Source organism: Canis aureus, chromosome 28 (genome assembly GCF_053574225.1).
Source record: "Canis aureus isolate CA01 chromosome 28, VMU_Caureus_v.1.0, whole genome shotgun sequence".
Lineage (NCBI taxonomy): Eukaryota > Metazoa > Chordata > Mammalia > Carnivora > Canidae > Canis > Canis aureus.
Genome location: NC_135638.1, coordinates 38,541,500 through 38,568,302, shown reverse-complemented (window position 1 = coordinate 38,568,302; position 26,803 = coordinate 38,541,500). Strand labels below are relative to the sequence as shown.

The 26,803-nt window shown below is 41.1% G+C and overlaps 1 protein-coding gene across 11 annotated transcripts in view; it reads right to left on the bottom strand.

Moving 5' to 3' along the window:
- PXDNL (peroxidasin like) overlaps positions 1–26,803 on the bottom strand; it is a 429,362-nt gene that overhangs the window by 48,332 nt on the left and 354,227 nt on the right. For all 11 annotated transcript variants that reach the window (XR_013367442.1, XR_013367443.1, XR_013367444.1 and 8 more), the window contains 3 exons: positions 25,839–25,947; positions 23,951–24,108; positions 20,453–21,962 (listed from right to left, as the gene is read on the bottom strand). Coding sequence is in view for 8 of the 11 variants with exons in the window: in XM_077876968.1 (XP_077733094.1) it covers positions 20,453–21,962; positions 23,951–24,108; positions 25,839–25,947 (1,777 nt within the window). In the remaining 3 variants the exon portion in view is untranslated. The remainder of the gene's footprint in view (positions 1–20,452; positions 21,963–23,950; positions 24,109–25,838; positions 25,948–26,803) is intronic.

Here is a 26,803-nt window from a genome sequence, read left to right as displayed (position 1 = left end):
GCATCATGATCTAGGCCAACAATACAAATTTCAGACTTCTTACCTCTAGAACTATAAGATAATTAATTTATGTCATTTTAAGCCACTGTGTTGGTTGTAATTTGTTGCAGCAGTCACAGGAAATGAACACATAGCTGTATATTACTCTAGTTTGGCTGTGGATAAAGCCTAGACTTTGGAATCAGATAAATTAACATTAAAATTTGCATTCTCTACTTGTCAACTCTGTGTCCTTGGGAAAGTTAACACTAGTTCACAGGCTAATGGCCTAGAAAGTGTATAAGGCTTCATGGCATATATATAAAAGATCCATCCGAACTATTCTATTCATTTTGAAACATGAAGAATTATGTAAACAAAAATAGAATCTCATATATTAAATTGTTGCCTTATAAAATCTATAATATTTAAAAGATTAACAAGAAAGACTTAGGAATATTTTGGTATGTCAATGTCTCATTTTTTTTTTTTAATTTTATTTATTTATGATAGTCACAGAGAGAGAGAGAGAGAGGCAGAGACACAGGCAGAGGGAGAAGCAGGCTCCATGCACCGGGAGCCTGATGTGGGATTCGATCCCAGGTCTCCAGGATCGCGCCCTGGGCCAAAGGCAGGCGCCAAACCACTGCGCCACCCAGGGATCCCTCAATGTCTCATTTTTATATGAGAAAATTATGTCTAAAATGAAAAATATTATTCCCAAGTCTTGAGGTAAATTAGAATAATTCATTCAAAGACTATCATTCTTTTATTGTGTTTTTATTCTACTAAAGCAGGCATCAGCAACCTTGTTCTTAAATAGAGGGTAATAAATATTTTGGGGTTTTCAGGCCACACAATCTTTACTGCAACTACTCAACCCTGCCATTATAGTGGGAAACTGATCACAGATATTATGCAAATGAATGGGTACTGCTGTGTAACAATAAAACTATTTATAAGAACAGGTGGCCAGCCTCTAAGCTGTAGTTTGCCAAACCCTGTGTTAGAGTCTGGCGTTAGGAGCATTCACATTTACTCTGATGTTTTAGCATTCATAGGGCTGTCTCTCACTTCAAGTGACTGGGGGTATATGGCCCAGGTCCTATGGTCACAAATGCCTGGAAGTCCTTGGCCTGCCCAGGAGTTCCCCAAGGCATTGGGGCCTCTATCTCAGGACCACTCATATATAGTCATTGGAAAACCCCCAAGTACAACTTGGGACTGACCTAAACAGGCACAATGATAATTATATGTCTGCCTTGCATGTTGCAAAGATGCTAACTCTAGGAGATATGTGCTCAGACAAGGAAAAATATCTGTGGTGAGTATGTCCAGTTATTGAGTAACTAACTACTCAGAGCCAGATTTACCATGAAGCAAATAAAAATAACTGTTCAGAGCTAGAACCACCAGGGTCCCCTCCCAAGCCCTGAGAAAGAGACTGATGTGTTCACGTGGTCACATGTGTTAAGATGTGTGTATGGATACACATTAAGCCTTGCAATCCTGGACCATCTCCTGACTTTGTAAACACTGTTGCAGATACTGGGCAAATCACACAACAGTCCTCATGATGACTGAAATGGCACTTAGAAGGTTCTTTAAAATCACACTTTAGAGATCGCCAAATGTGAGAATGCCATTTAATTTACCTGTGCCGCCTCCTCTTCCCAATCCTGGTTGATAAATAACAATAACCTAACAACTGTCTGTGGAACTGATATGATACTGAAGGGACCAATGCTCTTCATGCAAAGAGAAAAGCCAAGTCATTGAAAAAGGAAGTTTTTCAAAGACAAGGATTTACTAAAGAAATTAGAAACAATGAAACAAAACAATTATATGACAAAAGAAACAACCAAAATTTTTCTCAAAGAGGCATAGGTTTAATTAAAAAAAGAAAGGTGAAATTATGGAAGAGAGGACATTGAAGGATTAACAAACATGTTATAATTTGGTTTCCAAGGGAAGAAAATAATGCCCTAGAGTAACTGAACAGACATGAATGTTAGAAGACATCACAATAGGACAAGATATATTGGAAAACAGGCAACACATGGCTATGTTATTGCCTTCTTTCTTTTTTCCTTTTTTTTAGCAGAGAAAAAAATAGCTTTGGAAAACTTAAAAAAAAAAATCTATTACTGCCTAATGAGACCCATACTTACTTCAATTGACTTTCAGGGCAGTTAGACTGCCTGCCTCTAAATCACCAGCATAATGTCATTGGATAATGGGACTGTCACAATATAATTCCATAGCTACCCCACTGCTCCTTTCTTCATTTTCTAAGGGAAGATTATATAAGATTATAACAAATTATGGCTACATATGCCTCTCTTGATACAGGTACTGACACTAATGGATCTTAGCTCCACTTGGCTGAAAAAGAAATCTGTTCTATAGATTCGCAATAAACAGGCCCACAGTCAGGGAAATCGGCTTCGGCAGACCACCCACAGTTCTGAGAAAAAAGGGACAGACTTGATGGGGAATATAAATATAGACCTCATTTATGTTTGATTTGTGATCAAAATGGCTAAGCTGCAGTTTTTTTCCCTTTGCACACGTCAAGGCAGATACTGTGTGTCGAGATGCCCCATTGATAGCATCACTGCATCACCGATTGGCAGCATGATTGTGTGTGTGTGTTCTGGGACAGTGTGACACGGGCACCTGGGAAGGCCTGCTCCCAAAGACCTTCCCCAGCAGACTGTACGCTGCCTGTATTTCCACATAATTCAGTGATAACTGAGTCTTAAGAGGTCTAGAAACATGTGAACATGAATCTGGAAGAAAACAATAAATAAATAAACAATGTATATGTTAGTCAAAATATTAGTTCCAATAAGCCCTGCTTTTTCTTCAAGAGCTTGTAATAAAGCAATTTTTTTTTTATTTTAAGATTTTATCTATTCATGAGAGACACAGAGAGAGAGGCAGAGACGTAGTCAGAGGGAGAAGCAGGCTCCCTGCTGAGCAGGGAGGCAGATAAGGGACTCAACCTCAGGACCCTGGGATCACAATCTGAGCCAAAGGCAGATGTTCAACCACTGAGCCACCCAAGTGCCCCCAATTTTCTGTCTTTAGCTAACAGAAAATACAAGGACCTGACCATATTTTTAGCTTCTAAGAAGTAACTTTCCACTTGAAAGCTGAGAAAGAACCTATTCGTTACATTTTATTTTTTAACATTTTAATGAATGTTTTTGTCATAGCGATTCTAAAGCAGTCTTCACAGAAAGGCTGTGTTACGAACCCATACACATCAGGTCTGATACTTACCCAAAATATTTTATTTAGGATTGGCTAATAGATAAAAAGCTGATAAAACATTTTCGTCTACTACTGTCTTTAAAGTGATTATCTACTGGGGACTGTTCATGGTCAGAAGTTATTATGAAAAAAATAAATAATAAGTCCTTATGAAATAAGAAAAAATTAACTTATTAAAAAATAATTTTAAACTTCAGATTTTAGTTCCTTAACTGGAAGTGAGTTTCAAAAAAGTCCAATGTTCATGTTCATATTAAAATCAAAAAAAAAAATCAAAATGAATTATGCTTCTTTATACAGGGTTTTTTGTAGTTTTGTTTTAAGTTAAGATATGTTTGAATTCATTTACATCATATATTAAAATTTATTTCAATTTAAATATATTTATTAAGGTTTACATGGTCCAATCTCTAAAATCTAAAGGAACAAGATTAAAATACCTCAAAATCAAACAAAATAAAACAAACAAAAACGTTATGTAATCTATTCATTAATCTTCTGCCTATTTAACAAATATTTACTAAGAACCGGACATTGTTAGACATGAAGAATAGAAAGTTTAAGGAGATATGCTCTTTTTTTTTTTTTAAGATTTATTTATTTATTTTAGGGAGAGAAAGAGAAAGTAGGGGAAGGGCAGAGGGAGATGCAGAATCTCAGGCAGACTCTGCTCTGAGTGGGGCTCAAACCCCATGACTCTGCAATCATGACCTGGGTCAAAACCAAGAGTCAGACACTTAACTGACTGAACCATCCAGGCACCCTAAGGGATATGCTATGTTGAGAACAGACTGTTCACAGTTTAATGAAAAAGTTAGGCATGTAAACAGCTACAATAAGAAGTATTTTAGAAATAAGAACAAAGTGCTAACAGAGCACTGAAGAAAAGCTTAGAGAAAGAGAGAAAAAGTTAGCTCTGCAGTAGTAACAAAATTCAAAAACTTTGATTTGAGTCTGGATGACTGAAGCGGTCTTAACCAAGTAGGTAAAGGAGATCCGTGTTTTCTAGGCAGAAGGAATACCTTATGCGAAGGCATAAATGCCAGAAAGATCATGGCATTCTCAGGGAAAGGGAAAAAGTGAATAGCAATATAGTAAAAGCATAGAATGCAAGGTTTGGTTTGGAAGACAACAAGAAACATGGCTGAAATGTTTTATTAGTAGCAGAATCTAAAGGGATGCTTCCCCAAGTACAATATTTTTCTTAACCTACTGGAAAGAGAAAATCCCATGATGTTTTTAAGCAGAGAGGTAATAATTCTTACATTGTAAGAAAACAGCAATGTAGTGCAGGAAAACATATAGAGAACGGCTATAGAAATTCAGGTGGAAGTAAAAAGAAGCCTAAAATATAGATTTAATTAAGGAAGGTAAAATCTTGTTTAAACAATTGCACTAAGGCTAATTTTTTTTTTTGGGGGGGGTGGGAATTTACATAAGTTAAAATGAATGTTAGATTCTGTTTCAGGCAATGGCATTGTAATTGGAAGGAGATTAGTCTTTCTCTCACAAACAACCATCAACGAGTTTCAAACATAAGAGCGCCAGTATTCAGACATTGGACAACAGGCAACAAAAAGTAAGAAACATGAGGGTAGGGAAACTTGTAACAGGGGCCCAGCCTTCTGCCTGGGGGAAATTACCCCAACACCACATAGGTTGCTAGAATTCAAGCAGAGCTATGCTACAATTCACAGTGGCGCTGTGCAGAAGTGTCCCCTTCAGAATTCAGAGCAGCTGAACCTGCTGAAACAGAGTGAAGAGCAGGGCAGATGCTGACTTGAGGGCCCCCCACAGTCCTTGGGCAGGGCGGGGCCAGCACCCCAACAGGAGGGATTACCTGAGCCTCACCAAGAGCATCTACCACAGGGAATTGAATCAGAACAGGAAGAATCCAGAATAAAAGCAAAGATGGGAGAAGAGTAGGGTCCCCAAGTCCCCACCAAATTACCTAGATAACCTTCTAATCATCCTGAAAATGTACCAATACGGCCAGAGATTTAAAGAGAGACCAGCTGGGATGCTACAGTGAGAAGAGCTCGCGCTTCTATCAAGGTAGGAAGACGGGGAAAAAGAAATAAAGAAACAAAAGGCCTCCAAGGGGGAGGGGCCCCGCGAGGAGCCGGGCTGAGGCCGGGGCGGGTGTCCCCAGGACAGGAGAGCCCCGTCCCGGAGGAGCAGGAGCTGCACCGACCTTCCCGGGGGAAAGGGGCTCGCGGGGAGGTGGAGCAGGACCCAGGAGGGCGGGGATGCCCTCGGGCTCCCGGGGACACTAACAGACACCTGCGCCCCGGGAGAGTGCGCCGAGCTCCCTAAGGGCTGCAGCGCGCACGGGGGACCCGGAGCAGCTCGGGGGGCTCGGGGGCGGCTCCGCGGAGGGGGCTGCGGGCCGGGAGCAGCTGTCGGGGGGGGCTCGGGGGCGGCTCCGCGGAGGGGGCTGCGCGGCCCCGGGAGCAGCTCGGGGGGCTCGGGGGCGGCTCCGCGGAGGGGGCTGCGGGGCGGGAGCAGCTGGGGGGGCTCGGGGGCGGCTCCGCGGAGGGGGCTGCGGGGCGGGAGCTCGAATCCAACAGCGCAGGCCCCGGAGCACAGGGCGCCGGGACACAGCCCAGGATCCGGCCTCCCCCGGGACAGGCAGAGGCCGGGAGGGTCCAGGACAGCGAGGACGCTCCTGCCCCAGCTGAGCAGGTCAGCGGCCCCGCCCCGGAGCCTCCAGGCCCTGCAGACGGAGAGCTCCGTGGTGACTGCGGGAGCTGACTCCAGGGCTCCAGAGCTGGCCCCGCCACTGCGGTTGTTCCTCCTGGGGCCTCACGGGGTGAACAACCCCCACTGAGCCCTGCACCAGGCCGGGGCAGAGCAGCTCCCCCAAGTGCTAACACCTGAGAATCAGCACAACAGGCCCCTCCCCCAGAACACCAGCTAGACGGACAAGTTCCAGGGGAAGTCAAGGGACTTAAAGTACACAGAATCAGAAGATACTCCCCCACCCTTTTTTTGTTTTGTTTTGATTTTTTCTGTTTGCTTCCCCTACCCTTTTTTCCCTTTCTTTCTTTTTCTTTCTCTTTTTCTTCTCTTTTTTCTTTTTTCTTCCTTTTTTCTTTTTTTCTTTTTCTCTTTTCTTTCCTTCTTTCTCTTCTCTCTTTTCTCCTTTTCCCAATACAACTTGTTTTTGGCCACTCTGCACTGAGCAAAATGACTAGAAGGAAAACCTCACCTCAAAAGAAAGAATCAGAAACAGTCCTCTCTCCCACAGAGTTACAAAATTTGGATTACAATTCAGTGTCAGAAAGCCAATTCAGAAGCACTATTATACAGCTACTGGTGGCTCTAGAAAAAAGCATAAAGGACTCAAGAGACTTCATGACTGCAGAATTTAGATCCAATCAGGCAGAAATTAAACATCAACTTAATGAGATGCAATCCAAACTAGAAGTCCTAACAACGAGGGTTAACGAGGTGGAAGAATGAGTGAGTGACATAGAAGTTGATGGCAAAGAGGGAAACTGAGGAAAAGAGACAAACAATTAAAAGACCATGAGGATAGATTAAGGGAAATAAATGACAGCCTAAGGAAGAAAAACCTACGTTTAATTGGAGTTCCTGAGGGGGCTGAAAGGGACAGAGGGCCAGATTATGTATTTGAACAAATCCTAGCTGAAAACTTTCCTAATCTGGGAAGGGAAACAGGCATTCAGATCCAGGAAATAGAGAGACACCCCCCCACCACAAAACCAATAAAAACTGTTCAACACCTCGACATTTAATAGTTAAGCTTGCAAATTCCAAAGGTAAAGAGAAGATCCTTAAAGCAGCAAGAGACAAGAAATCCCTGACTTTTATGAGGAGGAGTATTAGGGTAACAGCAGACCTCTCCACAGAGACCTGGCAGGCCAGAAAGGGCTGGCAGGATATATTCAGGGTCCTAAATGAGAAGAACATGCAACCAAGAATACTTTATCCAGCAAGGCTCTCATTCAAAACGGAAGGAGAGATAAAGAGCTTCCAAGACAGGCAGGAACTGAAAGAATATGTGACCTCCAAATCAGTTCTGCAAGAAATTTTAAGGGGGACTCTTAAAATTCCCCTTTAAGAAGAAGTCCAATGGAACAATCCACAAAAACAGGGACTGAATAGATATCATGATGACACTAAACTCCTATCTTTCAATAGTAACTCTGAACGTGAATGGGCTTAATGACCTATCAAAAGGCACAGGGTGTCAGACTGGATAAAAAAGCAGGACCCATCTATTTGCTGTCTACAAGAGACTTATTTTAGACAGAAGGACACCTACAGCCTTAAAATAAAAGGTTGAAGAACCATTTACCATTCAAATGGTCCTCAAAAGAAAGCAGGGGTAGCCATCCTTGTATCAGATAAACTAAAATTTACCCCAAAGACTGTAGTGAGAGATGAAGAGGGACACTATATCATACTTAAAGGATCTATCCAACAAGAGGACTTAACAATCCTCAATATATATGCCCCGAATGTGGGAGCTGCCAAATATATCAATCAATTAATACCCAAAATTAAGACATACTTAGATAATAACACACTTATACTTGGTGACTTCAATCTAGCGCTTTCTACACTCGATAGGTCTTCTAAACACAACATCTCCAAAGAAACAAGAGCTTTAAATGATACACTGGACCAGATGGATTTCACAGATATCTACAGAACTTTACATCCAAACTCAACTGAATACACATTCTTCTCAGATCATAATGCCTTGAAATTAGAACTAAATCACAAGAAGAAGTTTGGAAGGACTTCAAACACGTGGAGGTTAAGGACCAACCTGCTAAAAGATAAAAGGGTCAACCAGGAAATTAAGGAAGAATTAAAAAGATTCATGGAAACTAATGAGAATGATGATACAACTGCTCAACATCTTTGGGATACAGCAAAAGCAGTCCTCAGGGGGAAATAGATCGCAATTCAAGCATCCCTCCAAAAACTGGAAAGAAACAAATACAAAAGCTAACCTTACACCTAAAGAAGCTAGAGAAAAAACAGCAAATAGATCCTACACCCAGCAGAAGAAGAGTTAATAAAGATTCGAGCAGAACTCAACGAAATCGAGACCAGAAGAACGGTGGAACAGATCAACAAAACCAGGAGTTGGTTCTTTGAAAGAATTAATATGATAGATAAACCAGTAGCCAGCCTTATTAAAAAGAAGAGAGAGAAGACTCAAATTAATAAAATCATGAATGAGAAAGGAGAGATCACTACCAACACCAAGGAAATACAAACGATTTTAAAAACATATTATGAACAGCTATACGCCAATAAATTAGGCAATCTAGAAGAAATGGACGCATTCCTGGAAAGCCACAAACTACCAACAATGTATCAGGAAGAAATAGAAAACCTGAACAGGCCAATAACCAGGGAGGAAATTGAAGCAGTCATCAAAAACCTCCCAAGACACAAAAGTCCAGGGCCAGATGGCTTCCCTGGGGAATTCTATCAAACGTTTAAAGAAGAAACCATACCTATTCTACTAAAGCTGTTTGGAAAGATAGAAAGAGATGGAGTACTTCCAAATTTGTTCTATGAGGCCAGCATCACCTTAATTCCAAAACCAGACAAGGACCCCACCAAAAAGGAGAATTACAGACCAATATCCCTGATGAACATGGATGCAAAAATTCTCAACAAGATACTAGCCAATAGGATCCAACAATACATTAAGAAGATTATTCACCATGACCAAGTAGGATTTATCCCGGGGACATAAGGCTGGTTCAACACCCGTAAAACAATCAATGTGATTCATCATATCAGCAAGAGAAAAACCAAGAACCATATGATCCTCTCATTAGATGCAGAGAAAGCATTTGACAAAATACAGCATCCATTCCTGATCAAAACTCTTCAGAATGTAGGGATAGAGGGAACATCCGCAACATCTTAAAAGCCATCTAGGAAAAGCCCACAGCAAATATCACTCTCAATGGGGAAGCACTGGGAGCCTTTCCCCTAAGATCAGGAACAAGACAGGGATGTCCACTCTCACCACTGTTATTCAACATAGTACTGGAAGTCCTAGCCTCAGCAATCAGGCAACAAAAAGACATTAAAGGCATTCAAGTTGGCAAAAAGTCAAACTCTCCCTCTTCGCCGATGACACGATACTCTACATAGAAAACCCAAAAGGCTCCACCCCAAGATTGCTAGAACTCATCCAGCAATTTGGCAGCATGGCAGGAAACAAAATCAATGCATAGAAATCAGTGGCATTTCTAAACACTAACAATGAGACTGAAGAAAGTGAAATTCAGGAGTCAATCCCATTTACAATTGCACCCAAAAGCATAAGATACCTAGAAATAAACCTCACCAAAGAGGTCAAGGATCTATACCCTCAAAACTATAGAACACTTCTGAAAGAAATTGAGGAAGACACAAAGAGATGGAAAAATATTCCATGCTCATGGATTGGCAGAATTAATATTGTGAAAATGTCAATGTTACCCAGGGCAATGTACATGTTTAATGCAATCCCTATCAAAATACCATGGACTTTCTTCAGAGAGTTAGAACAAATTATTTTAAGATTTGTGTGGAATCAGAAAACACCCCGAATAGCCAGGGGAATTTTAAAAAAGAAAACCGTATCTGGGGACATCATAATGCCAGATTTCAGGTTGTACTACAAAGCTGTGGTCATCAAGACAGTGTGGTACTGGCACAAAAACAGACACATAGATCAATGGAACAGAACAGAGAATCCAGAAGTGGACCCTCAACTTTATGGGCAACTAATATTCGATAAAGGAGGAAAGACTATCCACTGGAAAAAAGACAGTCTCTTCAATAAATGGTGCTGGGAAAATTGGACATCCACATGCAGAAGAATGAAACTAGACCACTCTCTTGCACCAGACACAAAGATAAACTCAAAATGGATGAAAGATCTAAATGTGAGACAAGATTCCATCCAAATCCTAGAGGAGAACGCAGGCAACACCCTTTTTGAACTCGGCCACAGTAACTTCTTGCAAGATACATCCACGAAGGCAAAGGAAACAAAAGCAAAAATGAACTATTGGGACTTCATCAAGATAAGAAGCTTTTGCACAGCAAAGGATACAGTCAACAAAACTAAAAGACAACCTACAGAATGGGAGAAGATACTTGCAAATGATGTATCAGATAAAGGGCTAGTTTCCAAGATCATAAAAAACTTATTAAACTCAACACCAAAGAAACAAACAATCCAACCATGAAATGGGAAAAGCCAGAAATCTCACAGAGGAAGACATAGACATGGCCAACATGCACATGAGAAAATGCTCCACATCACTTGCCATCAGGGAAATATAAATCAAAACCACAATGAGATCCCACCTCACACCAGTGAGAATGGGGAAAATTAACAAGGCAGGAAACAACAAATGTTGTAGAGGATGTGGAGAAAAGGGAACCCTCTTACACTGTTGGTGGGAATGTGAACTGGTGCAGCCACTCTGGAAAACTGTGTGGAGGTTTCTCAAAGAGTTAAAAATAGACCTGCCCTACGACCTAGCAATTGCACTGTTGGGGATTTACCCCAAAGATACAGATGCAATGAAACGCCGGGACACCTGCACCCCGATGTTTCTAGCAGCAATGTCCACAATAGCCAAACTGTGGAAGGAGCCTCGGTGTCCAACGAAAGATGAATGGATAAAGAAGATGTGGTTTATGTATACAATGGAATCTTACTCAGCCATTAGAAATGACAAATACCCACCATTTGCTTCGACGTGGATGGAACTGGAGGGTATTATGTTGAGTGAAGTAAGTCAATCGGAGAAGGACAAACAGTGTATGTTCTCATTCATTTGGGGAATATAAATAATATTGAAAGGGAATATAAGGGAAGGGAGAAGAAATGGGTAGGAAATATCAGAAAGGGAAACAGAACATGAAGACTCCTAACTCTGGGAAACGAACTAGGGGTGGTGGAAGGGGAGGAGGGTGTGTGGTGGGGTGAATGGGTGACGGGCACTGAGGTGGGCACTTGACAGGATGAGCACTGGGTATTATTCTGTACAAATTGAACACCAATAAAAATAAATTTATTATTAAAAAAAGAAAGAACATGAAGATTCCTTTAACATCTGAATAATGCCCCAGACATACAGTCAAGGTACAGACACCAAGTGTTAGGACAAGCTCTAATCCTATAAGGATAAAACCTGCTTTAAGAAACCCTAAAGCCTAGCGCATCTGCATGGGAGACAGAGCCTGAAGATTGCATCTCCCAAGTCAGTGAGGTTTCCTGGAAAGCCTAAAGCTTTCCACATTTCCAATCAGACAAAGCATAAAGCAAAACCTATTCAATCAAAGGTGGAATCACAGTAGTTGGTGTGCATTTAAAAGTTATAAGACAGGCAAAGAAACAAAAAATGTGGTCCATATATAAGAAGGTAAGTGGTCAATAGTAATCAACTACGGATGTATGGCCATGATGTTAAATTCATCAGGACAGGACATTAAAGCAGTTACTATCAATGTTTTCAAAAAATTAAATGTGTTCGTTTGACAACATTTAGATAAATTTCAATAGAGAATTAGGAACCATGAAATATGTAAATTTTAGAACCAGTGTAACCAAAACAAAAATGTGACTTGTATGTAAGAAGAGATTGAAGGTATGTAAGAAGAAGACTGAAGAGACTGAAGGTGGCAGAAGAGTCAGTGAACCTGAAAGGGAAATTAGTAGAAAATATCCAACTTGAAGAAACAAACATACAGTTTGCAAGTGATCTAGAAATTACACTGCTAGACTTCCATTCAAGACAAATGGATACATAAGTCCACAAGAAGATTTGCATATGAGTCTTCATGGCAGCATCTTGAGAATAGATAAAAACTGGAAAGCCCAATGGCTACCTCAGGTGAATGAATAAATGAATACTTGTACATTCACAAAAACAATGTTACTCACATTAACAGCTAAATATACCATCTATTGATACATCTGACACCTAGATGGATTTTCAAAAACATGGAAAACAAAACAAGCCAAACTTAAAAAAGTACATACGGTATGATTCTATCTATATGAAGTCCTAGAACAGCCAAACTGACAGAGAAATCTGATCTGTGGCTGCCGGGGAGGGCTGAGTGGGAAAATCAACTGTAAAAAGAGGGAGGTAAGTTTCTGAGGTATGGAAATGTTCTTTGTCTTTACTGGATGATGATTACATAGGTATGAATACTGTTCAAAATCATCACACTGCACACTTAAAATGTGCATTTTATTGTGTGTTATAGTCACCATATGATTAAAAATGTAATTTTAATTTATTCAGATTTGGGGAATTTAGACAAAATACAGTAAATTGCATCCAGATATATATTTTTGGCAAATTCTGAATTTAAAAATAAAGTGAAGCATATATTTTGTTCATTATAAAGTTTTCTGTATTTATTATAATTTCATCTTGTATATATCAGGAACAATTATGTTATGGGATAATATCAGTATGCATTAGTATAATATATAGTACAATATAGGATAAATTTCTTCAGTTGAATGATTATCATTGTTAAATATTCTAAATAGCACCAATTTTCAAAGGTGGGAATGAAAGCAGATTCTGAAAGAAATTCATTTCTAAAACACAATTACTAAGACTCACCAGTATAAAATCCACAAAACTGATGCTAAATTAAATGTCACTGAATGTCATGCTTAAAGTGTTGAATTACTTTGCATTCCATTTTTGCTAAAAGAGTGGTCTTGAGTGCCTTCTAAGAACTGGATCTCTGGGTATAACTGACTGACAACTTGATTTTTTTTTTAAATTTTTATTTATTTATGATAGTCACAGAGAGAGAGAGAGAGGCAGAGACATAGGCAGAGGGAGAAGCAGGCTCCATGCACCGGGAGCCCGATGTGGGATTCGATCCTGGGTCTCCAGAATCTCGCCCTGGGCCAAAGGCAGGCGCCAAACCGCTGCGCCACCCAGGGATCCACAACTTGATTTTTAATTGGCCTCTTGTCACTTTTTATTTGCTCAGTCATGTGTTTTCCTTGTTTCGGGGCTACAGGGTTGATTGAATGAGTTTTTAATTTTTTGAAACTGGGGTTAAGGCAATGCAAGAATCAGACCCCTATGTGGTTTGCTGCACTTAACTTTTCATTCCTTTGTATTTAAAATCAGTATACATCATAGTTAAATGAGCCGCCTAAATATTTGATGGAAAAAATGATTTGGTATGGATGGACCAAAGTGTAAAAACCTAGCTTATACCTAAGAAAACTTTATCCAGTCAGGGGGTTCAAACTGAGAAGAGTTTTCCAATCCAGGGCCCTTGGGGAACTAAAATGAGCCTCGCCAGGCTGCCACACTTCCCTTAACTTCCCTTAATGGACTATCCAGTATCTCCTGAGCTGTTGCTCTGTGCTAGGCCATTCGCTCAGCTCTGAGGACACGAAGACAAATTATACAATTTATCTGCAACCAAGAAGGATATGCTCCTGGAACTCCATGGTTAAATTAATATGTTCTCTAGAAAGGCAGAAATGTGATGGAATGAAAATGACCAGGAGAAGGAAGGCTCCAAAAATGGCCTTTTGAGTCAAGTGATGTGACTTAGCGATGTGATTGTATAAAATAGCATACTTCTAAAATTATTGTTTAGAGAAAATATGATACTCAGGAATCTTGTGCTAGGTATGCCATGAAATACTGTATGTGACCTTGGGAGCTAAGAGTGAGCCATCCGCGGTACACCATATGTATAAAACAGGAGATAAGAGAGCTGAGGGAGAATGAAAAATAAATCCTGAACAGAAAGAAGCAGAGATAAGAGGCGGAGAGAAAATGCTGGGCCTCTGGAGGCCTGGCTATATTTAAACAGTCTAGTATCCTTCTGTTAATGAAAGAACAAAGTCACTCCCTCCAAAAGGGATAGGGGATGAGGACACTTGAGCAAGAACAAAGAACAGAGGATGGTTTCAAATTTGAGGCTGTTTTTGGCCAAGGGAACAACCATTCTGAGATATGAGGTGAAAGAGCACCCATTGCATACATGTGGTAAGCCCTAGGGGAAAAGGGGCATGCTAAGTAAATATGGGGGCCAAATAAAAGTTTGTTAAATCAGTGGGAGAAGAGTGTCCATGGGTGGCTTTAGGAAGCTGAGTCCTGTAAAACTACATGCAGACTTTGGAGTGTGGAGTTTTGCTGTATTTCCCCGCAAAAGAAGCTTCATAGCTTCTAGTGGATTTTTAAGATGTTCTAACATGAAATGGTTAAGCATCATTGTTCATAGCATCTGAAGTTACTAGCATGCTAACCATTTGATACAGGTAAAGGGATGATGTTGAGGAAAGGTCCTTTAAGGTAGGGTATGGAACTTGAGAGACATCTAGAAGAGTGAGAGCCAGGAATCTTGAGGAAAGAAGGCCAAGCCATGAGTAAGGTGACCAACCTCCCTCAGGTGGCAGGAAGACAGAGACAGACAATGCCGGCTGTTGAAAAGGCATCACTGCAGAGTCTGACCTTGTGATACCTCCAGGTGGGAAAAGAAGAGAAACTAAATGTTTTTGTTTCTTTAGTAGTATCAAATGAAGCAGCCATAAGATAGGTACATTTTATACCTGTACTGAATATAAATTACTTAATTGGTGGATTATAAGCTATTCTTTAAAAAAGCTGAAGCAGTTGCACATCCCTGTGATAATGGGAGACAAATAACCTTATATTTATTAAAGAACAAAAGTAACCATATCCACCAAAAAATTCACACATTATATTTTCAAAAGAGGTTTCAAAAATAGCTTTTAAAATGGCCCCTCTGAGTTTGAGAACCTATGTTCACCACTCACTGGTTAATTAATTCCTACATTCTTCTATTATACGTTTTGCAAAGAATAAAAAGGAATGGCATGATTTTTTAGGGCCAAAATAATCTATGAAAAAGAAATAATTCATTTTCTTATGGTATTTAACTAAACAACTCCTTGAAAACTAAAAAATATTTTGACGAGAGAGGGAGAGAGAGAAAGGTAAGGAAGAGGAAGGAAGGAAGGAAGGAAGGAAGGAAGGAAGGAAGGAAGGAAGGAATTCCTACAGCTCTTGGTACTGAAGGTAGAGCCTGTGCATTTCACAGTCCTAGCAAGGGCTGTGGGTCTTTGGGCCCAAGAGAAGTGAAGTGAGCACAATAGGAACCAACGGGTTGGACACTGCTCATGTCTGCTTCTTCCAAACTCCTTGATTTCCTTTCTACCTATCAGGGCTCCATCTACAATTTCACTTAGAAAAAAGTGCCCATTTCACTTAGAAAAAAGTGCCCATTTCACCCATAAATCAGTGCTCACCCTAAGTGTAGTCACCAAACAACGTTATTACAGTATTATTGACTATTCCCCATGCTGTACTTTTCATTCTCCATGACTTATTTATTTTATGACTGGCAGTTTGTACTTCTTAGTCCCCTTTATTTATTTCACCCATTTTGCCAGCCCCCTCCTCTTGGCTTCCCTTTTTTCTCTGTTTAAGAGTGGTTTGTTTGTATGCTGAACATTGCTGTTCAGTAGTGAAATGCAAATCAAAACCACAATGAGAGGGGTGGCTGGGTGGTTCAATCACTTAAGTGCTACTTTCAGCTCAGGTCATGATCTCAGTGGCCTGGGATTGAGCCCCATGAGTCAGGCTCTCACTTCTCCCTCTCCCTCTGCCCTCCAGCCCCCAGTTTATGCTCACTCTCTCTCACTCAAATAAATAAATAAATCTTAAAAAAAAAAAAAACCACCATGAGATATCACCTCACACCTGTCAGAATGGGTAGCATCAAAAAGACAAGAAATAGTAAGTGTTGGTGAGGATGTGGAGAAAAAAGGAACCCTGGTGCACTGTTGAGGGGAATGAAAACTGATGCAGCCACTGTGGAAAACAATATGGAGGACTCAGTTTTGATACCACCTTCTTGAAGAAATCCTTTCTGATTTCCTGGTTCCCACTGCTCCACAGGTCACAGGACAGGGTTATGTGGCTTATGAATCCCCCACACCCCAGGCCCTGAGTTCCTTAAGGAGAATCCAAAGTATCTCACGCATCTTACTGAATTGAAGAGAAGCTGACTAAAACAATGTCCTAGTGTGGCTTTCTTGTAACAGACCAAGTAGGGCTCAGGGCAAAATCGTCATTCGAGAGGAAAGTTGTAGCATGCTTTCCATGTGTCATTCTGCCTTTTTAAAAGCTACCTAAAAGATCCAATGTGAAAGTACTAATAGAAGCAACCAGGAAAATCAGATTTTACTTCTGGGTGGTAAACTGATACAAGCCTTCAAAATTAAATGAAGTGAAAAAAGATCATTAGCTTTGTAGACCTGATGACATATAAAGGTGAGGAGATATATTCTGAAATATGAAGATATTATATGTGGATTAAGACTATTAATTAGGGGATCCCTGGGTGGCTCAGCGGTTTAGCACCTGCCTTTGGCCCAGGGCGTGATCCTGGGTTCCCAGGATCCAACCCACATCAGGCTCCCTGCATGGAGCCTGTTTCTCCCTCTGCCTGTGTCCCTGCCTTTCTCTCTCTCTGTGTCTCTCGTGAATAAATAAATAAAATCTTAAAAAAAAAAAAGACAATTAAAGAACACCTTCTGAATTACCATTATATTATATCACATAGTTGTTAACTGAAAAAAAAAAAAAAAAGATATGATCTTAGATCTAGAAGGACTTCAAGGAATTTTAGTGAAACATCTTCACTTTATAGTTGAGGAAACAAAACTAATCTAAAGTCAACCAAGATAGCACAACTCAATTTGTCCAAACAGAGAAAAAGAACCTGGGCCACCTGACACCACCTCTCTATCCCCCCATTACCCTCTGGGTTTTCTCTTAGTTTTACACTATCATATGTAGCCCTTCTCTACATCCCAAATATTTTTAACTATCACAAAATGTCTACAGTGTACAGCATGTATCACCTATTTTAAACAACCTCTTCTTCCCTCAGAGTCCTCACTTTGTAGTGCTCCCCACTCCTGCCCACATAGGTGGGCTAATGGCCCTGGGGCTGGGGGTTCCTGCTGCAGTTGCAGCCCATCAGCTGGGCATCACTGGCGTTCACAAACAGTCAGATTTGTGATTCAGATTACATAATTCAATTAAATGTTTACATAAAATAATGAAGTCTTTGTGTGAAAGAGGAGAATATGTATTCCTGTGAAAAACAAATTTGGTTTTTGGGGAAGGATTTGTCAAAAGGAGAGTCAAACATTTATACCAATTAGTGTTACAGGACAATAAGCTATGGGGGGGATGATGGAAACACGTGGGAGTCTGTATTCATACCATCACTTCCCTGGAAAATTCCCATCCCCTGTTCAGAACTGATACACACACAAAAGATTCAGCCTGGGCATAAGCTTATGCCCAAACCAGGCGACTGAGAATTCTAATTAGCAGATCTGTAACAAAGCAGAAATAACAAAACCAGAACACAGATTTTGCACCCTCTCTTGCTGCCCAAAGTGCATACAGGACTTAATGTGGCCTCAAATGTGTGAAGTTAAAATACCTAAGACATGCGAATGCATTATTTTATTGATTCTCTGCTTTAGCCAGTTCTGAAGCTGTCCTGTCATCTAAAGTATGGACTTTTTAATATTGTGGGGCAGCATTTATTTTGTTGATGTAATGGTATGCTCTACCTCTTTCCAGATTTGACTGGAGTGGTTTAGAAACAAACCTAAAACCAGTTGCAAATTAAAACAAAGAGGAAAAGAAGTAACAAATAATGGGTGAAGACGGAGACTGTAAACACAACCCAACTTACCATTTTGTGCTCACCGCTGAGTGAGTCTGTGCTCACCGCTGAGTGAGTCTGTGCTTGCTATTTTAAGAGTCACTACAAATGCTAGGGCAGAGTCAGAGGAAAGTAGCAGAGCTCAGCTTCCTGGCCTCTGGCACCTACTGGTGCTGGGCAGTCCTGGTCTCCTCTGGCTGAGGCCATGTACCAGGCTGCACAGTTCCCACAGTTCAAACTCCCGTAGAGCCAGGAGACGCCTCATTTAGGTTTCAGAAGACTCAGTGTTAATATCCCCAAGTGCACACAGAAAGCCAAGCACAGGAAGACTCAGTGTACAGTGCACGGGCCACTGTCCATCTTGGAGGCCAGTCACTGGAGGATGTGGCCTGCAGTAGAGGGCCCGTGTCTATATTCCAGCCTAGTGCTGCATGCGGCAACGACGAGCCCCCTGCTGCTTCACCCTTGAGAACCGGAGGACTAAGGAGGACTTCGAGATGGGAACACTTTAAAGGGACACATTTCTGCTACTCTATAAATGGTGGTGAATTTACAAGTTAGCTGCAAATTGAGAAGTGGGACCCCAATGAATTGTAAAGCAAGACTTGCTCCCAGGTTTGTTCAATGTAGACAATGTGTTACGGAAAACATTTAAAATGCTGAAAATAGTGTTGCACATACTGCCAAGAGCCCATCTACCCTGTCTTCTTGCTTCACCTGAATTACTCCAGAAACTATGAAATTCCTTGCTTCCAGCCTCTCCTCCCTCCAGGACATCTTGTGCAGGTTAGCATTTCATAGAAAAGTCCTCGAGTCACTCTCCTGCTTTAAATGCAGAATGAAGATCAAACTCTCTTGCGTGGCACGCAGGGCCCTTTAACAGCCCCCCCCCCCCATCACCTTTCTACTCCCTCCTCCACCAGCCCCACACCTTCCTGCCTCCTTCCCTCACCCTGGGATAGTGCCCACTAGTCCCATTTCATTCAACTGATCACACTCAGAAAATTCCAAGAACAGATCAAATGACATCTTTTATCAGTAGCTTGCTGTGAATCTTACACATACCTTCCATTTCTCAGCTCTGTGCTCCTGTAACATTCAATTTCCATCTCTATAACAGCCCTTTCCACGTGGATTACAGCCAGCTCCCTGCCTTCCCTGCATTCTGCCAGGCTCTTCAGAGCACGCTATTTCCTTCATCTTGGGTCTCAGTGCCTAGCACAGGGCTGGATCAGAGCAGATGATGTGCAATCTAATAGTGATACTAACAATAGAAATGATAATGCTATATATAATAAATCTATCCACAGGTAACACACGTGGATTACCTGTTACGTACCAGAACGGACCTAGTATCTGTATAATTTCATCTTTGAACAACTCTGAGAAGGAAGCAGCACCTTCTCGTTTTATATGTATTCTGAGATTTAAAACTATTTAAATACTGTTCACATGCTCTCAGCGCTAATAGGTGTTGGAGTAGAGATTTAAACCAGGTCTCTATGAATCCAAAGTCAGTGTTCTTGCAAATTCAACCTGCATGATACTCTGATTTATTCTACATGTATTATACATTTTCTTTGTTTAACTTTCTACGTAAGTATGAAACAATTTCTAGTGGCATAAAAACACTCACATCCTTAGAATTACAAAAAAGGGCCTATTGTTGACAATTAGCTCCAAAATTTGCAATTCTAAGCTCCTTTGAAAGATTTCACATTAATACCATAAGCTATCAATAAGCATGTCAGTCTTCTATATTTAGCCAACTACAAACAAAACTCAATAAAGTGTTTCTTTAGTTTTTCAAAAATATTTTGGGGGAATGAAGGGTGATGAGCATGAGGAGCAGTTAGAGTTGTTACCTGGAAATGTCTCATACTTATAAGTTAAAAGGAAATTTGAATCTCACATGTAGAGAATATAACATTAATACTTTACTGAAAGGCATTACTGATGTAGTGAATAAGCCTCGACTTATGTTCTGATGCTAAATTCAGAATTATTTATTCTTTTGACAAAAACTAATTTCTGTTTTCATTTCACTACTTTGCTCTACCTAAGAACTAACGTGATGGACCATTTTATTTCAAGGCTTTATATTAGAACTTGTGACCTCATGTCAATAAAAAGCCTTGATTGGATTATGACAGAACAGGAATGCAGGAGACACCTCTCCTCATTGAGATGTATCAGCAACTACTAGTAAGGAGGCATTAATATTTACATTTGCAAAGGAGGTGGATAGACAAAGGGGTTTATAGGTAGTCTCTGGAAATCCTTCCTTTAATATTTGACTTCTGCAATAACAATTACTAAAGGCTCTGCAGGGACATCACCAGGCAACCAAATCCAACCACACAAAATGTCCTTTAACACTTCTCCCTCTCAGAAATATAAAAAATCCAAGCAACATTTGCACACTTACTTTTTCAGTTTGCGCCGAATCTCTGAATCTTTAATCTCATTTCGAAGATCCTCAAAATTTTCAACGGAAGTCAAATTGCAGAAAACTCTGAAGTCAGCGTAGGGAGGGAGCCCGTGGTCTCGCCCCCTTTGAATGTTGGTGGCAGCCAAGTCCAGGGCCACAGAATGGGCGGTGGAGAAAAGCTTCTCAGTCAGCTCTAAACTGAGCAGTTGGGAGGGTACCCGCAATTTAGCGGCCACGCCAAACAGCCCGCGAAGGAGGGGATCGATGCCACCTTCCTCGATTATCCTGGACGGTGAGAAGAAAGCTTCATGGAGGGGAAGATGGCCTTCGGGGATTTCCCCGAAAGTGTCGTTCAGTCGGTAAAGAATAGGATTGATCAAGGTGTGACCAAATCTGAAGGCTGCAGTAGCAAAAGAGTTGATGATCCCCGCGTTCACACTCGGGTCGTAGCCCTGGTAGTCCCGCAGCAGCCTCATGCCCGGCTCCCCCAGGATCTTGGGCAGCCAGTGGCTGTAGGTGATGTGCTGCAGCTGGGCACCCACGATCTTCCTGGCTTCGTGGTAAAGGGTGTCTCCGTCCCAGTGGGGGTTCAGGGCAGACAGCGCCGCGGCCACCCTGTTGTGCTCGCGAAACCACAACGTGTGCATGGCTGTGAGGGCCAGCTGCTCGTTGGCCCTGCGGTCCCCCGCTAGGAAGCAGCGGCTGCGGCTGCGGCTGCCCTGCTCCGGCCTCGTGCACTCGGGGGGGGGGCCCGCAGAGAAGGGCAGCAGGGGCTTCCCGGAAGGGGCCCAGGGCAAGCCGGTTCTCAGGAGGCCCCGGGGCTCTGAGAAGTCGCGCAGGACGAGGGATTCCCTGTCCGAGCTCCCGTAGACGTTGGAGGCATCGATGTAGGCCGTGAGCTGGTTAATCTGCTCCCTGGCGTAGACGGAATTCATCACCAAGGAGGTCACGCCGCTGCCGCAAATGGGGCTGGAGCGTGCAAAGAACATGCAGGGCGCCCGGGTGACCCGGGGGTCAGCGCCCGGGATGACGATGGGGAAGCAGGGAGGGTCGTCGGTGCACGCGGCGCTACACGGCCGCCCGTCGGAGAAGCGAGAAGTGCTCAAGGCGGGCACCGCGTGGCCCAGATCGTGGTCCAGAAACTGGCCCCACTGCATGAGCATGTGCGTGTACCGGTCGTCGGGGGTGACCGCGGCCGCGGCCGCCAGCTCCGTGGAGACCAGCCTGGGTGGCGGCAGCGGGGGGGGACCCGACGGGCTGCGACGGCCGACCCCACGCGGCAGGTTGAAGCCGTTCTCGTAGGCAGGCTTCAGGACGCGCTCGAAGGCGGTCAGGGACGCACCCCACGTGGGGTGCTGCAGGTTGTTGCACGTCCCGTCCTGGGCTCGGTACTTCTGATGGAAACACATGTCGGAGCAGTTGGGCACTGGCCTGTGGGCTGTACATCCAGATAAGTTGGCGATGAGGCCCAGGTAGCGTGGGGACACCAGGTCATTGTACCGGAATTCTGCAAGGCAGAGCAACAACAGCAGTGAGGAGAGCTGTTCTTGAGGTGGAGTGACGGAGGGACCTCGAGCCCAGGTGCCATGGGGACGGGCCACTCCAAGTGGGCAGAAATCTCTCCCAGATCCTTCAACATTTCATTAGGATAAAACAGAAAGTTCTAATAAAAAGGGGGGTGGGGGATGCCTAGTGATGTCTCTCTCATGAGCAATGATTAACTGCTAGAACAAACAGAAATGGAGAGACATGTCCCAGTTCCCATCAAACTCTTAGTTCTGTGCCTTTACCAATATAATTTCGTAAGGATCTGTTAAGTCCTCATCACAAGGTTGTAATATGCATATTTTCCATTTCAGAATTCTTTCTTTCAGGCTTTATGCTCCTAGAAGACAGGGTCTATAATGTGCTAGTGTGGATGGTGTGATATTAACCTGTGTGATAGTTGATATGAAGGGATTAAGCAGTAGCTTTTAAACCACCATAGGCTGTCATTCTCCAGGGAACCTGCAATACAACCTGGAGGTATTTGGGAGCCACTCTTTTGACAGAGCTTAAAGTTGCAGCATAATCCTAAATCTGCAAAGACTATTCACTAAGTCCTGCTTGCTAAGAGTTATTATCTCTACTTAATCATCAGAAACTGGCTAATGATACCAGGACCGTTTGTCCTATAAGTCCTGCAAATTGGTCTGTGGCTAGACCCTGAGATAGCTTAGTCTTGGATAGATACAATAATCTTCCTATGTATAAAGACATGGGTCCTGGGTTCACTTTTAGGGCAAAATTATCCTGGAGGGAAAAAAAGGCCTTTAACTTTACAAATAATAAGAGAGAGGTAGAACAACATAGTGTTTTTTCCGTGAGAAAATTTTGTTAAAGTCCTTGAATATTTTAGATTAGAATATAAACAGTTTGGTAATGAACATCATGAACAATGGATGCACATGTTAACAAAGCTAAATCTCTTTATATTGATTGTTTATTTTCTAGTTTGAATTTAGACTAAGTTATTCTCGAAAGTTGTTTCTTCTAATAGATATGTATGAGAAGAGAACTCAAAGGCCCATTGTCCTGACCTGGAGCTGAGGAATATTGTAGAACTGAGCTTTTTGCAGAGCTGACCATGGCTAACTCATCCTTAGTGAGATTCAGAATTAGACAGAAATTGGATTCAAGTGCTAATATGGACTATATGGAAATTTCACTTGGATATTCTAGTTTAGGAAACTCTGAAACCCAAGACATAGTATAATGGATCACTAGAAGCTAATAAATAGAGCTTTGTAGTAATTGCATAGGGCACCTAAGGGGTGAGCCAAGCACAGAAGGTGCCTTGTGCACTGTATCTTGGTTTATTTTCTGATGGGGAATAAAGAAAGGGTAAACCTCTAGAAGTTGCTGTTGTGCTCACAGAACAAATAATGTATAGCAAAGGATCACATTTTTACTTTAAAGAGAAAGATTAGAAAATCAGAAAGATTTGTGTATCATTCTCATTCGGCATTTAGTAAGTAAAGTCTGGTTTTGGGGAAAAACATACATGAGAATGTCAGTATAGCAACAACAACAACAAAGACTGGGAAGGATACATATAAGTAGAGGGAGGTATTCAAATAAGTTCACTGAATGATTTAGATGATTCCAGTAATAAGCAGAGGAACATTACCCTGGGAATAAAGTCTTTTTCATGGAAGTGGGAACATCTTCTGGATTAAAAAAGTAAAGTAGGACCCCTAGATTTGCTAGACATATGTAGCTGATAGAAGCTGACAGGTTTGAAAATATATATATATATATATATATATATATATATATATATATATATCATCCTTTCTTTTGAATTACAGTTCTTATGAGAAACATCTGCATTCATTTGGTAAAGTGGTAAATTCATTTCTAAATTACATGGTGTTTTGGAGATTAAAAACTGAGGAGTGATCAGTTTTGCTAATGACAGTAGGCTGAGAACAGAATGTCCCCTCAGAAACTGACCTCTACCCTCCAAATCAACAGTAAGCCCCTGCTTCACATGTTCCTGGATCAGCAGAAGTGTGTGCTCAAAAATCTCCCCAGCTCTTGCCATCTCCACAGTAAATGGGTCATGCGGATAACGAAACTGAGCCAGCAGATCACTAGGGGTGCGAGGTTTTCTGCAAATGACAAAAGACATTACTGTTCACAAGGCAAAACTGCAGAATCCATGAATCTCAGTGTGCATTTAAGAATACATTTCCCAAACAATCAAGAAAAAGAAAAGCTTCCCTACCAGAAAATAAGCTTCAAAGAGGGAGCTGAGAGCTCTTCTCCTATTTTGTTAATGAGGGATTCCTAAAATGCCAGTGACAGTGCTAAACTCAAAAGATATATTTTTAATGAATAGGTGAATTAAAGAATAGTTTTCTATAAAAGGTAGTATCTATGGTGAAAGTTATAAACTTGTGGAGTCCACACATAGTTCTTAGGGGGCTCAGTAAACCCTCTGAAACAGTGTGCTATACACTCAGTTTCTGGTTGTTGGCCTTGTCTGTCTTCTCTTTACTCAAATGTAACTGCCTGGAAATTCCTGCTCACCTTAACATGCTACTCATGTATTGCTCTCCCTATAAAATCTCCCTGGTAACTCTTGACAATGACTTCTGTATGCTCACAAACATCTATTACATACCCAACAGGATGTACTTAAATTGTTGACATATTGTGTCTTCTACTACAGAGAGACTGTGTCAGGGGCAAGATGGTGCCTTATTCATCTTTATATTCCACATACCAAGCCTACCGACTAGCACACAGTAGTGGTTTATACACATTGAAGAATTGAACTAAATAAGTTAAAAGAATATTAGTCATCCAGAATATGAAACTGTTTTACAGATTTTGGTCAGCTAAGGCAAGTCTGGTCCTCGATGTCTGGAATCATAATAACTTTAGATCATAGAATAATAGTAATGATATTAACAGTTCACTTTAATTAAGCCCCTTCTATGTGACAGACACTATTGAAGCACTTTATCTGTACTAACTTCTTCAATCTTCCAGCAAGTATGTCCGTGAAAGAGATCTTATTGTTATCCCCGTTTCACAGTCGAGAAGTATGAAGTACTAAGATGTTTAGTCACTTGCCCAAGGTCACTCAGATAGAAAGTGATGAAGTGAGGAATCACAGTAAGAATATAAATAAGCTGCATGGCTCCAGAACACAAGTCCATGATCGGAAAGCCATGCTCTTTGTGAGTATGCAGGGAAGTGTTATACTAGACTGTGGCATTATAAGGTATTCCTTTTAGACCAACAGCTGCAAAGACTGTATGCATATTTTATTTGACTTCAAAGAAAACAGTCATGTTTTCTCTGATAGGTTCAGGTGATGCAAAACATCCCATATACCTCCATCAGGACTGATGGGGACTTCATAGAACCAGAACACTTCACTACTCTAAAGATGTTCTGATTCAAATTAAAATATATCAAAATATTACATGTCCTAAACAAAGCTTTCACCTGTGAGCTATCAGCTTATGACCAGATGTGTTCAACTTGACAATTACTTTCAATTCCTGGATTGGCAGAAGCACTGAGTCTGACACTGGTGGATGATGACCTAGCAGAACCCATTACCTGGTACCTATTGTGGGACCATAGAGAGTGGGTCTGTAATGTAAATTTATGCCATTTAGATGCTATGGGAAACAAGTTGCATTCTCTTTGAGACTGAGCTGGCAATGGTGGCTAGCCCAGAGGGTGATAACAGGCACACAGACTAAAGAAAATACCCGCTTTGGCAATCTTATGCACTATGCCTACTGTGATTTATGGAGATTATAAAAACCAAGTAGGACTGAAGTGAAAACAATTTTGTAATCAAAATAAAATAAATTCTTACTGTGAAAACAAATGTCTTCGTGTGGAGTTAATTGCACTGTCAACCCTCTGTACAGCATCAAGAATGGATGATTCAACAAAGTCATCGCCAGCTTGTCTACCCTGTATTGCTTTGAAAATCAATTCCATGATTAAAAGTATCAAACAAACCTTGAAGTTAGGAATGATCTCATATAAAAGGCATTACAGAAACTTCCAAGACAATAAAAATGTAATACAGTGTCCACATGATACTGTCCATTGCAGAAGAGTAGATAATTATCCTGAAGCAAAGCTTCCAGCAACAATAACAGCATTATTTAGGGAACTAAAGCATTCCAAAATCTAGTATAACTATGTGAAATATTTCCTTTTTTTACAACATTGATTCAAATGGGATTTAACTGTGTTAGTAATTTGTCATCTTCAGAAAGGTATGAAATGCCTATCTTTCCAGCCACCTTGCTTTAATGTTAAACATTAAACTAATAAATATTACCACATCCCTGTGGAGATTTCTTAAAGCAATAATTGGTCAGCTAAGGCAAGTCTGGTCCTCGATGTCTGGAATCATAATAACTCTCAGTAAGATTTCTGTGAAAATTAATTCATGTTGTTTCTATAGCTCTTCAGTGTGTGAGAATTCTATCAAGTTGAATATTATAGATGAAAGAAGCTTTTAAGTTCAACATATTAAACCATCTCCAGATGATGGTTTAGGAAATTTATGGTAGAGGGGAAAAATGCTAATAAAAATGATTATGGATATTAAAAACTCATATTAGAAAAATAATATCCATATTATTTAGTTCATTTTTGAGAATATTAAAAGTATAATAAGAATTTATATGACATAATTAAAGTAATAACTTCTTAGCACTGTTGAATTTTGAACGCAAGAGTAAGTATAGCCCCCAAAATTGAATTTTAAAATAATGTCATTAAGGAGATATAATGAAAAGTCTAAATAAAAATAGGAAATTGTAT